Raw genomic sequence first — 18,725 nt, forward strand, 5'->3', positions numbered from 1 at the left:
TGGTGTGGAGGAGGATAAGACACCGAGTAAAATGGAGAGAGAGAAAAACATAAAAAAGGTGATAAATAATATCATTAATGTGGTGCAAGAGGAGGGAAAAGACCTAGTACAAGAAATAGAGGACTTCCATAGAATTGGAAAGTTCACAAGAGAAGGTATGAGGCCAATAAGAATCAAACTTAAGTCACAAAAGGATGTAGATGAATTGGTGGAGAAGTCATGGAGGCTAGCCCAGCAGGAAACAACAAGGAAGATTTGGTTGAGAAGAGATCTCGGTGAAAAGGAAAGAGAAATGTTAAATGAGTTGAGAAAGGAGGCTTTGAAAAAAATGAAGAGAGGACAGAAGAGAGAAGAAAGAGTTTTTCTGGAGAATCTTGGATATGAGACTGAGGAAGTGGTTCATAACCCAGAAAAGTACAGCAAGAAAGGACTAAAGAAACTTACATATGAGCGAAATGTAATGTATTCCAACATAAATGGAGTGATATCGGGATTTTAGAACTCAACGATTACTTGAGGGACAAGAACCCAGATATTGTGGGTCTTACTGAAACAAAACTGAGAGAGGAGAAGACCTGATGAAGGTTGGAGAAGGAAATATAACGTTTGGAAAAGAAATAGAGTAGGTAAGATGGGAGGAGGAGTGATGTTGCTGGTTAAAAAGATATAAAGGTGGATCAAGTGAAAAAGGTATGGGAAAGGCAGAAGTGCTAAAGATCAGAGCAGAAACTAATGAAGGAAAAAGAGGCACTACATAGTGGTGTACGTACCACCTAAGACAAATGCATGGTCAGTACAGGAATATGAAGAAATGATAAGTGATACAGGAACATGTCTGGAAGAAATGTTGGGTGGCTGTGAACGAACTATAATGATGGGAGATTTTAATTGTAAAGAGGTGTGTTGGGAGGACTGGTCAATGGAAGGATCAGAGACAACATGGGAAATACACTATTGACACTGGCAATGGAAAATGTGTTAACTCAGTGGGTCAAAGAAGATACTAGGTTTGGAGGAGAGGGAGCATCGTCAAGACTGGACTTGGTCTTTAGTACAGAGCCAATGGTCATTGAGGAGATGAGGGTGGAGTGCCCTTTAGCAAAGAGTGATCATGCAGTTTTGGAGTTCAAGGTGATAGACGAAGAGAAATCTAGAAGAAATGAAGAATATAAAGTGGGAAGATGGAATTATGCCAAGACAGATTTTGGAAACCTAAAGAAATTCTTTCAAGAGACAAATTGGATGAAATTCAAGAGTGCTAAGGAGCAAATGAAAAGTGGAAGGAATTTATAAAAATATACAAAGAAGGTGAGAAAAATTTGTACCAATAAGACAACATAGAGAAGTTGGAAAGCAGGACTGGTTTAACGATAGATGTGAAAAGGCTAGAACAAGAAAAGAGGATGCATGGAAGAGGTGGAGAAGGAAAAGACGGATTAAGCAGTGGGAAAGTTACAAAAGAGCAAGAAATGAATATGTGTTGATTAGAAGAGAAGAAAGAAAGAAACAAGAAAAGGATATAATTGATAAATGTAAAGACCAACCAAGGCTTTTTTACAGACATGTGAACAACAACATCAAAAATAGAGAAAGTATTGAAAGTTTAGAAGTAAATGGAGTATACAGTGAAGATCCCAGGGAAATGGCAGAGGCTATGAATGGATGCTTTCGGAAGGTATTCACAAAGGAGACTGCTTTTGACAAACCACTGGTAATGGAACAGAAAGGGATTATGAAGGAGTTTCAAGTAACGGTGGAGGAGATCAAGAACATGATGGGGAGTTTAGAAGTGAGAAAAGCTGTGGGACCTGATGGGGTATCAGGATGGATTTTAAGAGAATGCAGGGAGCAATTGGCAGAAAAAGTTTGTGAAGTAATTGATGCCTCATTAAGGGAAGGCGTAGTGCCCCAAGACTGGAAAAGAGCTAACATTGTCCCAATCTATAAATCAGGTAACAAGAGAGACCCATTGAACTATAGACCAGTGTCACTTACAAGTGTGGTAGCTAAGATGTGTGAGAGGGTGGTGAAGAATAGATGGACAGACTTCTTGGAGAAAAATGACATACTTTGTGAGTGTCAATTTGGTTTTAGGAAAGGGCGTTCATGCACGACAAACCTGATATGTTACTATTCGAGGGTGATAGATGTAATACAGGAAAGAGATGGTTGGGCTGATGGAATATATCTGGATTTAAAAAAGGCCTTTGATAAGGTACCACACCAGAGACTGATCTGGAAACTTGAAATGGTAGGAGGAGTGCATGGCAGTTTACTAAAATGGATGGAAGACTTTTGGTAGGAAGAGAAATGAGAACAATAATTAAGGACAGACCATCAGAATGGGGATTGGTGGAGAGTGGAGTTCCACAGGGATCAGTGTTGGCACCAGTAATGTTCGCAGTCTACATAAATGACATGGTGGATGGGGTGTCCAGTTATGTGAGCCTATTTGCAGACGATGCAAAATTGTTACGAAAAGTGAGATGTGACAAAGATTGCGAACTACTCCAGGAAGACTTGGACAGAATATGGAAATGGAGCTGTACATGGCAAATGGAGTTCAACACGACAAAATGCAAGAAAATAGAGTTTGGCAAGAGTGAAAGAAGAATCAGGAGTATGTACAAGATAGGAAATGAAGACATAAAACCAGTCATGAAGAAAAAGACCTTGGGGTGACAATTACCAATGACCTATCGCCAGAGAGACATATAAACAAAATAATTGGAGAAGTATTGAACTTATTGAGGAACATAAGAGTGGCGTTCGTATATCTAGATGAAGAAATGATGAAGAAAATAATTACTGCAATGATAAGACCGAGGCTTGAATATGCAACAATACAGTGGGCTCGAACTTAAAGAAACACATAAGGAAACTAGAGAAAGTACAGAGGGCTGCAACGAAAATGGTGCCTGACTTAAGAGATTTGACTTATGAAGACAGACTGAAAAGAATGCAACTTCCAACCCTGGAAAACAGAAGAGAAAGGGGAGACCTGATAGCAATATACAGAGTGATGATTGGCATGGAAAAATGGATAGGGAAGATCTGTGTATGTGGAATGGAAGAATGTCGAGAGGGCATGGGAAAAAACTAAAATGGCCACTTATAGGAGAGATGTGAAAAATATAGCTTCCTCATAGAAGGGTGGAAGCATGGAATAGTTTAGACGTGGAAGTGGTCAACGCAAGGAATATTCATGATTTTAAGAAAAAGCTGGACATTAATAGATATGGAGACGGGACAACACGAGCATAGCTCTTTTCCCGTATGTTACAATTAGGTAAATACAATTAGGTAAATACACACACACACACACACACACACACACACACACACACACACACAGTAAGTCCTCGTTATACGGTAGTTCTTTATCCGGTAAATTCAGTTACGGTATTTGGAAATTACTACTCTCGATTCGATATACGGTAATAAAAATTCACAGATACGGTATCCGCTCATGTCATCCGAGAGGGCCCAGCGCGGAGGAGCAGGGGGGATGACGTCATCCACGCCACACCTCCCTGCCACTCACAATACTGACTTCAACTTAACCACCCTTGGAGCCTGTTATTTCTTCCTCTCCCCCCACCCTTTTTTTTTTTAACTACATTACATATTACTTACATGCATTACTAATTAGATGAATAAATGGAATATTAAAGGGTCCATTGTAAGCACAAATATATTCATAATAATTATGGCAAACATTAAAAGCCTACTATCAGCGGCGAACCATGCAGCAATTGATAAAGGGTACAAACGGACCTGGCAAGCCCACTATCAGAGAAAGGTGGAAGTTGTATAACATCAAGCACACCTTAGATCAGTGGTTCTCAACCTAGGGGTCGCGACCCCTCGGGGGGTCGCGAGATGCTTTTAGGGGTTCGCGAGATGATGTTAAAAAAAAAAAAATAGTATTATGGTCGACTTTTGTTTTAAGGCTGTCAAAATAATTCTGCTCATAAATTTCAAACAAATAATAAACTGAATGTTTAAATTTCAGGCTTAGAACCTTCCTTGTCTTCTCAGTTACGTGACTTAGATATCATTTCAGTTATTTGTTTATTTTATTGATTTATTTACTTACTTATTGTCAATGAAAGCTTAATGAAAGCTTAGAAATATAGGCTTGTGTTGGGACCAGTGTGTTGGTGTGTGCACAGACGGTGCGGGCAATGTTGGGTAAAAGGAAAGGACTTAAGGCAAGAGTTTTACAAGTGGCACCTCACATAAATTTTACACATTGTATTATTCACAGGGAAGCTCTTGCGAGCAAAGCACTCAATCCAGAGTTAAGTAGTGTTCTTCAGACTGCGATTAAAATAGTAAACTACATCAAAACACGTCCCATAAACGCCAGGCTGTTCTCCACACTCTGCAATGAGATGGGCTCGAGCATGAAGCACTGTTGTTCCACACAGAAGTCAGGTGGCTGTCCCGGGCAAAGTTCTCAACCGCTTGTACGAGCTGCGAGATGAGGTGCGCCTGTTCCTGATTGAGTCTGAGTCCCAACTTGCTGACCATCTGACTGACCCTGACTGGTTAGCAAATCTAGCATATTTGTCTTGTATATTCGAAAGACTTAATCTGCTGAATTTATCACTACAAGGCCCAAACACAAACATCTTGGTTCTTTCTGACAAAATTGATGCATTCACAAGGAAACTGGAACGATGGGCTGTGCGAGTTGATGGGGCAGTGTTGAAATGTTTCCTGAGCTTGAGGAATTTATGGAGGAGAATGAACTAAGTGTCGATAACGTGAAGGTAATGATCACGACTCACCTCCGAGGTCTTGTGGCCCACTTCAAGAAGTACTTCCCAAAGGAGACAGCCCCACAACGATATGACTGGATACGACAACCATTCACTGCTACAGGGGATCACTTATCATCCGACATGGAGGATGAACTGCTGGAGCTGTCCAGTGATCGCACCTTACAGACATCGTTTGGCTCAACCACACTGGATGAGTTCTGGATTTCAGTTGCAAATGAATATCCAGTATTATCCAAGGCTGCAATGGATGTACTAATTCCTTTTGGATCAACCTATTTATGTGAAAAGACTTTTTCGGCACTGACATATATTAAAACAGATACCGATCACGACTCTGGGTGGAGGATGATCTCCGAGTTGCCATCTCTGGCATCAAACCCAGGATGGAGTTACTGTGTTCAAAAAAGCAGGCCCAAGTATCTCACTAACTGGGGTTAGTTATCATGATAAACTTAGGCCTGTGTAAATACTATTTTTCACTGTGGAATATGGATATTATTAGCTAATCACTACTAGTGGAGCCCCATAGTAGGGCCTAAATATTGACCATTGTCTTTAAACTTTCATGAATATTGTACTTTAATTGTAACACCACGTTAGTAATTATTTGCAAGAAATTCATACAATTCTTTCAAATCCAGAAAATAATTATCTCAGACAGAATGTCTTAAATATTTCCAATATATTAATTTCCAAACCAAAGAGGTATGAAATATCTCTGAGTCTACCAGATTTTTGTGTGGGTGTATTGTCTCATATGAGAATTATACATCATCAGCTGATTTTAGGTTTCAGCAGATTTGTAATATCAGCAGATTAAGGAAATACTGTAATTATTTTGTAATTATTTTAAGGCTGAATATTTAAATTTTGGTATAAAGTTATCAGTAATTTTATTTGATTGTGGTTTACAAACACAGACATAATTCATACTAACTGCAGTAGCTTTTTCAACAAAAGTATTATTATAATTTCATACTTATTTTTGTCTCTTGAAGCAGTTAGTAAAGTTGTTAGTGGCTGTACGAATTTAACATTAATTCTATAAAATATACCGTATTGCTTTGCATATTTTGTCTCAAAAGATTGTATTTTTCTTATTCATATATATATGTAATATAGAAAAATTAAACATGCAATTTCATAATCTTATTCTTTTTATAGTGATTCTATAGTAACATTTCATGATGTCTAGCTGTAGCTCGCATATTCCAAAACCTTATTCTCATTTCAGTTAATGTAAAACCAAAAAAGTAATAAATGTGTATTTTAAATATTTTTTTTATCTTATTTGTTGCTATTATGTTGTTATGATCCGGAGCATAGGCATGTACTGTGTGTGTGTGTGTGTGTGTGTGTGTGTGTGTGTGTGTGTGTGTGTGTGTGTATTTACCTAATTGTATTTACCTAATTGTAACATACGGGAAAAGAGCTATGCTCGTGTTGTCCCGTCTCCATATCTATTAATGTCCAGCTTTTTCTTAAAATCATGAATATTCCTTGCGTTGACCACTTCCACGCCTAAACTATTCCATGCTTCCACCCTTCTATGAGGGAAGCTATATTTTTTCACATCTCTCCTATAAGTGGCCATTTTTAGTTTTTTCCCATGCCCTCTCAACATTCTTTCGTTCCACATACACAGATCTTCCCTATCCATTTTTTCCATGCCAATCATCACTCTGTATATTGCTATCAGGTCTCCCTTTCTCTTCTGTTTTCCAGGGTCGGAAGTTGCATTCTTTTCAGTCTGTCTTCATAAGTCAAATCTCTTAAGTCAGGCACCATTTTCGTTGCAGCCCTCTGTACTTTCTCTAGTTTCCTTATGTGTTTCTTTAAGTTCGGAGCCCACTGTATTGTTGCATATTCAAGCCTCGGTCTTATCATTGCAGTAATTATTTTCTTCATCATTTCTTCATCTAAATATACGAACGCCACTCTTATGTTCCTCAATAAGTTCAATACTTCTCCAATTATTTTGTTTATATGTCTCTCTGGCGATAGGTCATTGGTGTGTGTGTGTGTGTGTGTCAGAAGCACTTCGGGGGAAAGCGGGGGTCACGAGTCTCTACCAATATTGTCTGGGGGGTCGCGGGCCAAAAAGGTTGAGAACCACTGCCTTAGATAACATCAACTCATCTTGGGACAAAGTGAAGATGTCTACCATGAACATGGCGTGGAATAAAGTATGGCCAGAATGCGCGCATGACTTCCCAAGTTTCGCTGAAGACGACATTGGTGCGATCAGAAATGACATAGTAAATCTGTTCCATAGGGCTGGCTTCGATGAAGTTGATGATGATCAAGATCTTTTGGAAAGCCATGCTGAAACTCTGAAATTATCAACTTTTAGAGCTAGACAAGGCATCACAGAAGGCAGAAAAAGAGGGAGATGAGGAAGCAGAACCTGTGTGTGGTCTGGACATCAAAACTATTAGAGAATGTCTCGGTGGTATTGAAAAAGCTCTGGAAACCGTGAAAAAATATGACCCATATCCTGCCAGGAGTAGCAAAGTGGCTCATGACGTAGAGAAAAGTGTCAAGATTTATCGAGAAATCTATGATGAAAACACAAGAAAAACCAAACAGTCCTCCATCTACTCGTTTTTCAAGCCAGTCAGACATGCCATCCCTGTCACACATGCTGACCCTGCTACAGCTGACGCTTCCACATCCGCTGCCGACGGTTCTACAGCTGGCCCTTCCTCCATATCCTCTTTCTTCAAACCAGTGAAACATGTCGACCCTTCTACAGCTTGCTCTTCCTCCATATCCTCTTTCTTCAAACCAGTGAAACGTGCGGACCCTGCTACAGCTAACACTTCAACATCTGCTTTCGACAGTGCAGACGATGACGTCTTATCCTCGTCTGCACACTCAGCAGAAGATGAGTAAGGGCTGAAATCCCTACTGTCCCTTAGCCTCTGGAGGGACATCATCTGATAGAATACATGGCGAGTGAAAGGTATATAAAAACGTTTTCTATTTATTTCTTTTGCGCAGTACTTTACATTTTTTTTATGACTATTTTCATGTATTTTAATTTCTGTAGGGGTGACTTTTGACGTGCTGGAATGCATTCCCTATTATTACATGTTATAATGGGTTCGGTATACGGTAATTTCAATTTACAGTAAGATTTCCAAGAACGCATCTGTACCGTATAACGAGGACTTAATGTATATATATATATATATATATATATATATATATATATATATATATATATATATATATATATATATATATATATATATATATTTACACACACACACACACACACACACACACACACACACATATATATATATATATATACAGGTATCCCTTGGTTAACGATAGGGTTACGTTTCCCAAAAACAGATCGCTAACCGAAACGATCGCTAACTGAGGGATTTGAAATTATCAACTACATACATGTATTTCGCGATGCGTAAATAAACGACACTTTCTATGTTGTTAGTTGTTATTTACACCTTTAGAATTGGTAGTACTTACCTTGAGGAGTGGATGTGATATGCGTAGTGTGTTGTTTTGTGCCCCGAGGGACACAGGGCCTTGGAGGATTAAATCTCATCATGCCCACACCGACCCAAACTCGGTCAGCTGCTTCAAACCCTTCAAATTCTTGAGAGAATACGTTTTCCAGTGGGGGTGGGTCATCCAGGCTCTCCTCATCGTCACTCAAGGTTACGGTGGATGTGAAGGATAGATTGGATGTGGGTGGAGTTGTTTTGGAGGTGGATGGAGTTGTTTTGGAAGTGGGTGGAGTTTTTTTCGAGGTAGCAGGACGAACTTTGAAGTACGACGAGATGACTCCTATGGAAGTAGATGGGATTGCTTTTGAGGTGGATGGGGTAGCTTGGGAGGTGGATGGAGTTGCTTGATCGGTAGATGGGGTTGCTTGGGATGTGGATGGGGTTGCTTGGGCGGTGAGTGGTTTGAAGAAAGATGAGATGACTGTCTGTTTTGCCATCCTTTTCTTTGCCTCAAATAGTTCTTTATACACTTTCATGTCATTTTCTATAGCATTAGTCACGCCATTACTTCGGTTTGGGTTGGGGTCATTCTCCTGGAGAAGATGTATGGCCTGGTTAATATGATTAAAAATCTCCTCGAAAATCTTGACGGAGAGGGTTCTTTCAGGCTCCTTGTCCTCCTCCATTTCCTCCAAAGTATTTTGTTTCTCCAACTCCATGAGGTCGTCGTTGGAGAGAGGCTCAGAATGACTGTCCAGCAGTTCTTGTACGTCATTCTCGTCCACCTCATTGAAGCCTGCCTTATGGGAGATATGAACGATGTCTTTCCTTACTGCTGTAACATCGACAGGGACTTCCTGTTTACGTTCCACGCACTCAGGCCACAAATTACGCCAACATCCATTCATTGCCGACTTGGACACCTCCTTCCATGACTCGTCGATGTTGTCGATCCCCTTTTTAATGTTATAATCCTTCCAAAATTGTTTCATGGTCGGCTTGTCAGGGGTGTCAATGCAGGCCAACAGCTGTTTCATGGTGCGCCGCTGGTAATAGGCCTTGAAAGTAGCGATGACTCCTTGGTCCATCGGCTGGATGAGGGCAGTTGTGTTTGGGGCATAAACATGACCTCAATATTATCTGCCCAGTCATTCATGCTCTCTGGGTGGCTGGGGCGTTGTCACACAGCAAGAGAAATCTGTTAGCAATGTTGTTTTGGGCAGCATATTCTTTTAGGAATTTGGAGAGGTATCCTGTCACGTAACTTTGCATGATAACAGTCGTCATCCACCCCTTTTTGTTTGCCTTCCATACTACGGGCAAATATTCCTTAATATAGCCAGACAGAGCTCTTGGGTTTTGGGAATGGTAAATAAGGCATGGTTTAAGCTTAAGATCACCAGCGGCATTCCCCCCCACCAATAATGTTAACCTGTCTTTAGATGCCTTGAATCCTGGTGCCGACTTCTCCTCCTTTGCTATAAACGTTCTCGATGACATCTTCTTCCAATACAGGCCTGTCTCGTCAAAGTTTAGAACCTGCTTGGCTGAATAACCTCCTTCCTCGATGCGCTCTTTAAGCAAAGGCTTGAAGGCGTTTGCAGCGGTTGATCCGAACTCGCTGCCTCCCCACTAACCTTGAGGTTGTGTAGACTCCCACGATGTTTGAAACGTTCAAACCACCCCTTACTGGCCTTGAAGGACACTGTCTCGCCTATGTTGAATTCTGGTTTCAGGTCCTCCCACAGGCTCAGTGCCTTAGTAGTAACGAGTTGGGTAGAAAGAGGCATGCGGCGTGTGTGTGGTCTTCAATCCATAGCCTCAGCAAACGTTCCAATTTTTCCATAATCGGTTCCCTGTTACGAGTTGTTGTGTGTTTGTGCAGGTTTGTGACTTGGTTGGCCTGCTGCTTCACTTGTACTTTTTCTGGAGAACTGTTGATACAGTTGATTGAGATAAACCAAGGGCACGAGCAATAGAGTTTACCCCTTCACCACCCTCATGACGAGTCACAATGTTCAACTTAATATCAAGGCCAATGCTCTTTCTCGATTTTTAGCCTTATCTCCCGGTGGAGAACAATCGTTGGGTCGCTTGGAAGCCATCACTAAGTTCACTTGATCACAAATAAGCACAAAAAGAAGTTTAGAGCGAGCGTGATAGAGTTGTTGTTGCACAATCAAAACAGCGGAAAGACTGTGGTGTGTTTACTGCACGGGCCGCGGGTGGATGGAGGCGCTGCGATCGCGATTGCGATCGCGATTGCGATTGGTCAATCCGATCGTTAACCGAATTTTGGCGATCGTTAACCAAAAATAGGGATTAATTTGGAGGGATCGTATGAGCGAAATATCGTTAAGTAGTCGATCGTTAACCGAGGGACACCTGTATATATATATATATATATATATATATATATATATATATATATATATATATATATATATATATATATATATATATATATATATATATATATATATATATATATATATACAGGCAACCCCCGCTTAACGAACGTTTGCACAAAGAAAATTCGCTACAACAAATATTTCCTTTTACTACCATCTGCTCGTATAATGAACACCAAACTCGCTTTAACCCTTAACCCTTGTGCAACGGGGTGATTATAAATTAATCATTCCCATCTGCGGGTAAAATGGTAAATTTAGAAAAAATCACAGGAGATAGTTTTACTCATGAAAATACGATTCTCTTTGAAATTCTGAATACATTGATGTACTTTGCAGCTTGCTACGATCTCTGACAGCAAAGTTATTGCTTATCAAATATTCCTCCTGATAGCCACGATGTAACCCGCCGTGGAGAAACAACCCTCAGTGCGATACCAGCGCGCCAATTCTCTCTCGCTCACTCGCTCTCTCTCTTTCTCTCTCTCTCTCTGGGCATATCTTTTGGGTGAAGAAATTGTACTTCCAATGAGAGAGAGAGAGAGAGAGAGAGAGAGAGAGAGAGAGAGAGAGATGTGTCATCTTGTTTTGACTCTAAGCCTTTCCTTGCTCTCTCTCTCTCTCTCTCTCTCTCTCTCTCTCTCTCTCTCTCATTCTTTTTTCTTTCTTTCATTCTTTCATTCATTCTTGTCTTCACTTTCACTAAAATCCACATCACTCCCAAATGACATGTATTTATCACTATCCATCTCATTGTTGTGATATCTCCCCTCATGTTGAGGGGACGTTCCATCAGCAGTGTCATGGGGGTTGCCAGATGTCTCCTCCATGATGGAAAGATGTGAGCCTAGACCAGGATGAAATAGCAAAACTGGCAACTCAGCTCGTGGACAGTGTTGCCTGATACATACATTCATGGTACAATAACGAGACAGGTAGACGCACGAGAGTCTTGAACTCACAGCCCTACTGGTAAGTCTTCTGAAACGCTGTTTATGTGACGTCATCCACTCGCCTAGCCAGCTCTGATCACGATAGTCTGCTACTCAATAAATCATGAATAATTAATATAAAACTTTTTTCTTTTCATGATCCATTAGTTATGCAGTTGAAAATTAAATATGATACATATTAGTGATTGAATGTTGATATTTCATAGCAATAGACATGTCAGATAGCCTAGTAGATGTGGCTCAAAAACATTGTTAGTGGATTTTTCAAGCCATATACATTATGCATAATTGCATAATGCACATTGATTTCCTCTGATCCTCTTCGCCTTCATGTATCTTTGTCGTCTTCCTCAGCACCTCACTGTTCTCTCTACATATAAAACTATATGAGTCTAAAGGCGATCCACACTATACAGGAACGGTCACGCTCTGTTTGCGGTGCTGCCACATACTAAATGCATTTCAGTGGGGACTGTAAGCCACTGAAATGCATGTAATATGAATGGACCGTGAGTGTATACCGCTATTTAAACGTGGCAATCCATTCCTTTAGCTTGCATCGGCCCTAAACTATTCACACTTCATATAGGTACTTTATTCTTGAGTGTAAACCCATGGTACAATAACGAGAGACATCAAAAAGTTATTGTACCATGGTACAGTCAGTAGCCTGTAAGGCTGGCATAGCCTGTAAATTATGGACTAGGTCTAGGCTACTAGTAGAACTAATTTTGTTCATTAAGCATAAGCAGATTATACAATTTCTAATTTGGAGTGTTGAAACTGATCAGATTTAGCCAGTAAATCTAAGTTTCCTTACCTGTATTTTCTGCAGAAGGCCACTTCCATTATCGTGTCCACGAAATGGCAGATTTTGATCAGGGACTGCCTCAGTTTTTGGATTCCTCCAACTCCTTGGAACTGGGGAACCTAATAACTCATATTTCAAATTGCGCTTAATTTGGGCGGGACTAAAATGTTGCTCACAAATCACAGCATTATTTACATTTACTGTGTCAGCACGATAGCATTTTTGGAGCCATTGTCTTGCGGTGGTCTTGTTCTTGGGGAATTTATATTTAAAATTACTAGACTTGGCAGGCGTGCATCCATACACTGCACAAGGTCTAGCTTTACTCATACTAACAATAAGAAATTAATATTAAGGCACATGAAACATACACTCCAAGACCAAATTCTGCCACACGTGTACACTCACTCGAAGATATGGAGTTGTTTACACGATCGGATGACGTCACTGAGTCAGCTGGTGGTTCCAATAATGTTCTTGTGCGTCTACCTATCAAAAAGTTATTGTACCATGCATACACTCACCCTCCGAATTAAGTAAGAAAACAAGAAGTTTAAAGAAGTGGGGCAAAAAATCATGATTACATGAACGGTCACTGCTGCACGAAACGTACCGATGCGATTGTTCATGAACGATCACCACCGCACAAGGGTTAAAGTACGGGGGGTTGATTTACTTTCCAGGAAAAAATCACACGTCAAAAATGCTAAAAATATTTTTTTCCTTATAAAAGCATACTTCTTTGTGTTATTCTGAGTACAACAATGTAGTTTTCAACGTGTTATGATCTTTGAGAGCAAAAAATTCTCCCCGAACCCCTGGCAGAACCCGCCACTAAGAAATACCCCCCAAGCTCTAATAAAACAACACACGTGCTCTCTCTCTCTCTCTCTCTCTCTCTCTCTCTCTCTCTCTCTCTCTCTCTTCTTTCGGGCATTTGAATTTGATGTAAAAGTAGGAACTTTAGCACTTTCATGTCAAGAAAGTGCAAACTCAGATATATGAAATGATGTGCAAAACAGGAAAAGAAAAAGAAACCACATAATACAAGTATTGTGGATTTCTATAATAATTGGAGTCTGGCAACTTATATTAGCAATGGGATTCATGTGCCTTGGCCGACAAGCACAATTCTGTAGAGGCAACCATGGGTGACACACACCAGTGCATTGCTTGAGGGGAGTACATGAGGAGGTTTATGAACATCACTGTGAGGGTTGGTCTCTGTCTCCCAGATCACTATCAGAATCACTACTGGAGTCTTCACTTTCTTCTGTCTCAATAAAAAAAATCACTTCATTTTCATCAGTATCCTCAATAGCATTACCGAGTAACACTGACATAACATACTCCTTCCGGGTCATAGGGGTTGCCAGATGTCGCCTCGAAATGGGAAAAGATGACCTACTGTGAAGGAACATATATCTCAAGGCTCAAGGAAGTGAGCAAGAACAGATGCCAGATACCTCCACTTGCTCCAGGACCAATAGAAGAGATTCAAACATTTACCATGGAAAAAAATCATGATTCCTGGAACGATCCCCGCCTTTTTATACGTGACGCTACAATCGTCCTGAAACGATCACCGTACGTTAAGGGTTAATGAAATTTTATCCAGGTAATTTTTTCCAAGTTTGAAACCCCCGCCGTATCACACAAGCTGACAGGCTTTTGAATAGATCAGCGCCTTTCGTGGACAAAATGTGCACCATTCACTCCCCTACCCTTTCCCACTCTTAGTTCACAACAATAACAGAGTTTAGCAGCAGCTCGCCTTCCTCGCTCAACATGCACCAAAACGCCCTGCAACCAGCCCTGAAATGTCACCTTACGTTGCTAAGAAGACTAGGAAGTCTCTTACTCTCGAAGTGAAGCTGGATATTATTCACAGACATGAGAGAGGCGAGAAAACTAATAGCACTGCTCGCCACCATGGCTTGACTCCATCTACTGTCTCTACTATTTTCAAGTCAGCAGACTCTATTAAGAAGGCTGGTGAGACCGTATCTTCCTTGCAAGCTAAAAGAACCACCCGAACTCATGACTCTACAATGAATAAAATGGAAAGCCTAGTGGAAATGTGGTACATAAGTTTTGTATGCAGTACAATGATGCAATCTTTGTTTACATTCCACAGATTGCCGGCTTGTGTTTTTCCTGCTCCACTCTCCCTTCCTTCACTAATTTAAGATTATCAACATTATACATTAGTGTACATTATAATGACTTAGTCTTAAATTAAACTGCTTAAAGGTTTAACTTCATAATTTTTACTTTCATTAAACCTTTTACTGTACTATGATGCATTCTTGCTTTGTTTACTCTCAATGGAAGTTCAAGTCAGGGGTCAAACTTGTTAGAATTAGTTCGCTTAACGAAAATTCACGCAACGAACGTTTATTCAGAAACATAACCCATTCGTTAAGCAGGGGTTGTCTGTATAGGCAAATTAGATCTTGTGCACAACACAAGATTTTAACTTATTTTTCACAAACTTGATCCTAATGAAACACCTGCAAAGTCCTTAATTTCTTAATGTTAAATGTTTAATGGAAGGTAAAGGAATGGCTACATTTTCTATGATCATGATAGCCTTAATAAATATACTAAAAGAAAAATTGTCAGAAGAAAAATGCTACATACATACCTGAGCCAAATAATATAGGAACTGGAGGACGGGAGCTTTGCGGAGAAGCAGGCCATGTGATATGTTTTCTGCTAAAAGGAAGCCAGTCACCAGGTGTTGAATGGAGCCAGCCTCCCCACAATGTGGCCGTAGGACAAAGGTATTCATTCCCCTTTCAGCACGCAGCTGGTTCAGGGTGCAGATGTTGGCATACCTAAGGAGATGTGCTTCCAATTAAAAATCTTCATTACATGATATTTTTAAATAAGATAATGTGCAAAAAAAGCTGTTTAAATTTCTAAAGAATCTTCATATTCAAAGTATTTATGAATAAGAAAACAATATGCTTAAAGAACAGAAGTAGAATTTTTATAACTTATCACAATTCAGATCAGTAAAAATAAGTTTTCTTTTAAAAGTATGGAAAACTCTGGAACCTCCTACCTGCCTCTGTTTTTCCAGCTATCTATGGCCTAAACTAATTTAAGATGGAGATTTCTAGTCATTTATCTCATCTTTCTGGCTAACTCTCACAGCTCTGTTCAGGAACTGGTATCTAAGAGGGCTTTTTTGCTTAGTCACATTTGTTGCCCTTAGCTAATTCTCTCCTCTTAAAGACATTAAAATAAAAACTAAAGGAGCACTAACTGACAAAAAAAAAAAAAAAAAAAAAAAAAATACATCCAGATTAAGCAGAGAGATTAGGTAACCATCAAAACATTATTAGAATTAAAAATCATTATGAATAAAAAATAGACAAAAGCTTAATTTACTGACATGATGCAGTTGGTCTATGAAATTCTTATTATTGATATATTAACTTTTCTTATTTCTGATAAAAAAAACTTGTTACATTTTCAAATGTCATAAGATGATCAGATCACAACATTGCTAAATAAACTTTTTCTTATTTCTGATCAAAATTAGTCAAATTTTCATATGCCTTATAATGACCAGGTCACAACATTTATTATAAACTGGCATAATATATAATTAAACAATCAAAGAACTAAAATAAAAAATAAATAACATGAAAATCTTACTTAATTAGCTGGTTCAAGTCATGTACATGAAAAAGTTACCCATATGCACCAGTTCTCAGGCTATCATTCTGACTTCCTTGCACCTATACCTTATACAATGCTTCTGGAGTTTTGCTGATTAAAAACTATTCATAATACTGGAAACTTGTTATCAATAAGTAAAAGCATTACTATGTCTCAAATATTCCCCCTCTATTGGACTTGGACGTATGGAAAATAAAATCCATGATTGCTATGCATTTCTCTCTCTCTCTCTCTCTCTCTCTCTCTCTCTCTCAAAAAGAAAGTAAGTTAGGCATGTGAGTTTCTCAATCTGGTAAAATTGAAGTTCATTGGTTTTAGTTCCAGTATACATCACATTTGATACTCTCCAGAACATCAGCCAGGTGAAGCAAACTCCCATTGTGGCACTCTAAGCACAGCAGTAACCTCCTAGTAAACAGCTTAAACTCACAAGCCTGAGTGAGACTCAATCTGTCAATCTTAGCAATGCCAGGCCAGTACATTACCACCGTACTAGCCAGATGTAGGTCAACATGAATTGTGGAAACAGCAATGAGTAGTAAAGTGATACAATCCTTAAGTCATTATACAGTAGGTACCTCCTAGTAGAATTTGGGCAGAATCCAGGATCACTCATATAAGAGCCAAACAAAACATTAAAAAGATGCATTCACTGGTGTTATCATATACTGCACTGGCACCTGATAATGGCAACATTCACATCTTCATTTATAAAGGCTTAAGAAGAGAAGCTAAAAACTCACATATAGTAGAGGTAGTAGGCATATGGAGGATTCTCTGTGTCTGTCCAGAGCTGAGGTGGTGGTGTATCCTTGTCTAGTACTGATGTTTCAGGTTTGCTCTCATCATCTACACTGTCAAACCCAATCAAGTACCTGTGGGGCAAAAAATGACAGGCAAATCAAAAGTGAGATCTGTGAGGCTTGTTCCTGCCAAAATATGAAAGTATCTCCCATAGGAATACAAACACAGTTACCAAATCCTTTTTCAAATCCTGAAATCACACAAATTCACAATGATTTAGGTAATTTTTATCAACCTCTTCACTCTGGACAGTAGAAAGTGGCTCCTGGCTTCATATCCGGCCTCTCTCTCTCTCTCTCTCTCTCTCTCTCTCTCTCTCTCTCTCTCTCTCTCTCTCTCTCTCTCTCTCTCTCTCTCTCTCTCTCTCTCTTTCTCTCTCTCTCCACTATGTAAATAATGATAATGTTAAGTAGTTTTCCATAACAGGTATGTACAATAAAAAATAAACCCACGCAAATTTTAGAAAAAATATATACAGGAATACTCCGCTTAACGAACAGGATAGGGGATGTCAAAGCTGTTCGTAGAGCGGAAATTCATTAAGCGGACGTAATTTTCCCATAGGAAATAATGGAAATAGGGGTAATGTGTTCTGGGCTGGTCCCCAACATACCACACGGGTTGAAAAAAAAATTATATTTTTTTCTATTAGCTTGCCCCTAAGAAAGGATTGTTTTGTAATGCATAAAGTGAAATCTTACATGGAATACCAAAAATTAAACCAGAGATAACATCAGCCACAGACAAAGCGGAGACTAACGACGACTCGGCTGCTTCTTCTTCTTCTTGTGACCCTTTTAGCGTGCATGTTGTCTTTCACCACGATATTTAATTTATGTTTCCACTCCTCTATTGCCTGCTATAATGGAAATCATATCTTAGTATTCATATACGCACATGCCATGAGGACAACTTCGACTCTGTGGCACTGAGTGATAGTGAATTAATAATGAAATACCGTGGTATTTCATTAGTAATTCACTGTCACTCAGAGCCAGAGTCAAGGTTATCCTCATGGCATGAACATATATGAATACTTAGATATGATTAATATCCATTATAGCAGGCAATAGAGGAGTGGAAACATAAATTTAATATCATGGTGAAAGACAACACGCAGACTAAAAGGGTCACAAGAAGAAGAAGAAGCGGCTGAGTCGCCGTGAGTCTCCACTTCGTCTGTGGCCGATCTGATCTCTGCTTTATTTTTTGGTATTCCATATAAGATTTCACTTTATGCATTACAAAACAATCCTTTCTTGGGGGCAAGGTTTGTAAAAAGCTAATAGAAATGTTGTTTTGTGAACATAAATGCATATATAAGACAGTAACACCACCTCCAGAGGTGGTGTTCTCAGCAACCTCAGAACAACCTGATAGCAATCTCGTCACCTTCCCTCCAAGCGTTCATGGAAGCCATTTCGCAGAAGGAGGTTGCTCTGACGTTGTTAAAGAATCTTGGATCCAGCTCCAGGAGCACTAGAGGCAGAGGCGGGGAGCAAGCCAATCAAAGCGAAGCTGCCGCATTCGATCCCTCACCTAACAAATTCAAACCCAGAAAATTTGCTAAAACAGACGTGGTTGTACCTTGTGCGGACTTTTTGGTCTAACTTTGTATAGAACATTAAACCGGAAATTCGTTAAACGAATGTTCATTAAGCGGAGTATTAATGTAGTCTGCCTTCTCAGGGCCATTTTCTGATGATACCAAACGAGAAAATGTTAATTTTCAAGGTAAACTAATCTATTGGTACCATAAAGAAAAAATTTTTTAAGTAAAGTAA

The 18,725-nt window shown here is 39.5% G+C and overlaps 1 protein-coding gene across 1 annotated transcript in view; it reads right to left on the reverse strand.

Annotated features, from left to right (window-relative positions):
• The window catches only part of LOC123519725 (AMP deaminase 2-like), a 226,816-nt gene that overhangs the window by 43,645 nt on the left and 164,446 nt on the right, over nucleotides 1-18,725 (reverse strand). Inside the window, exons 15-16 of the mRNA XM_045281229.1 lie at nucleotides 16,881-17,012; nucleotides 15,092-15,284 (exon numbers count right to left, since the gene is read on the reverse strand). Of these exons, the coding sequence (XP_045137164.1) occupies nucleotides 15,092-15,284; nucleotides 16,881-17,012 (325 nt within the window). The remainder of the gene's footprint in view (nucleotides 1-15,091; nucleotides 15,285-16,880; nucleotides 17,013-18,725) is intronic.

This window comes from Portunus trituberculatus, chromosome 46 (genome assembly GCF_017591435.1).
Source record: "Portunus trituberculatus isolate SZX2019 chromosome 46, ASM1759143v1, whole genome shotgun sequence".
Lineage (NCBI taxonomy): Eukaryota > Metazoa > Arthropoda > Malacostraca > Decapoda > Portunidae > Portunus > Portunus trituberculatus.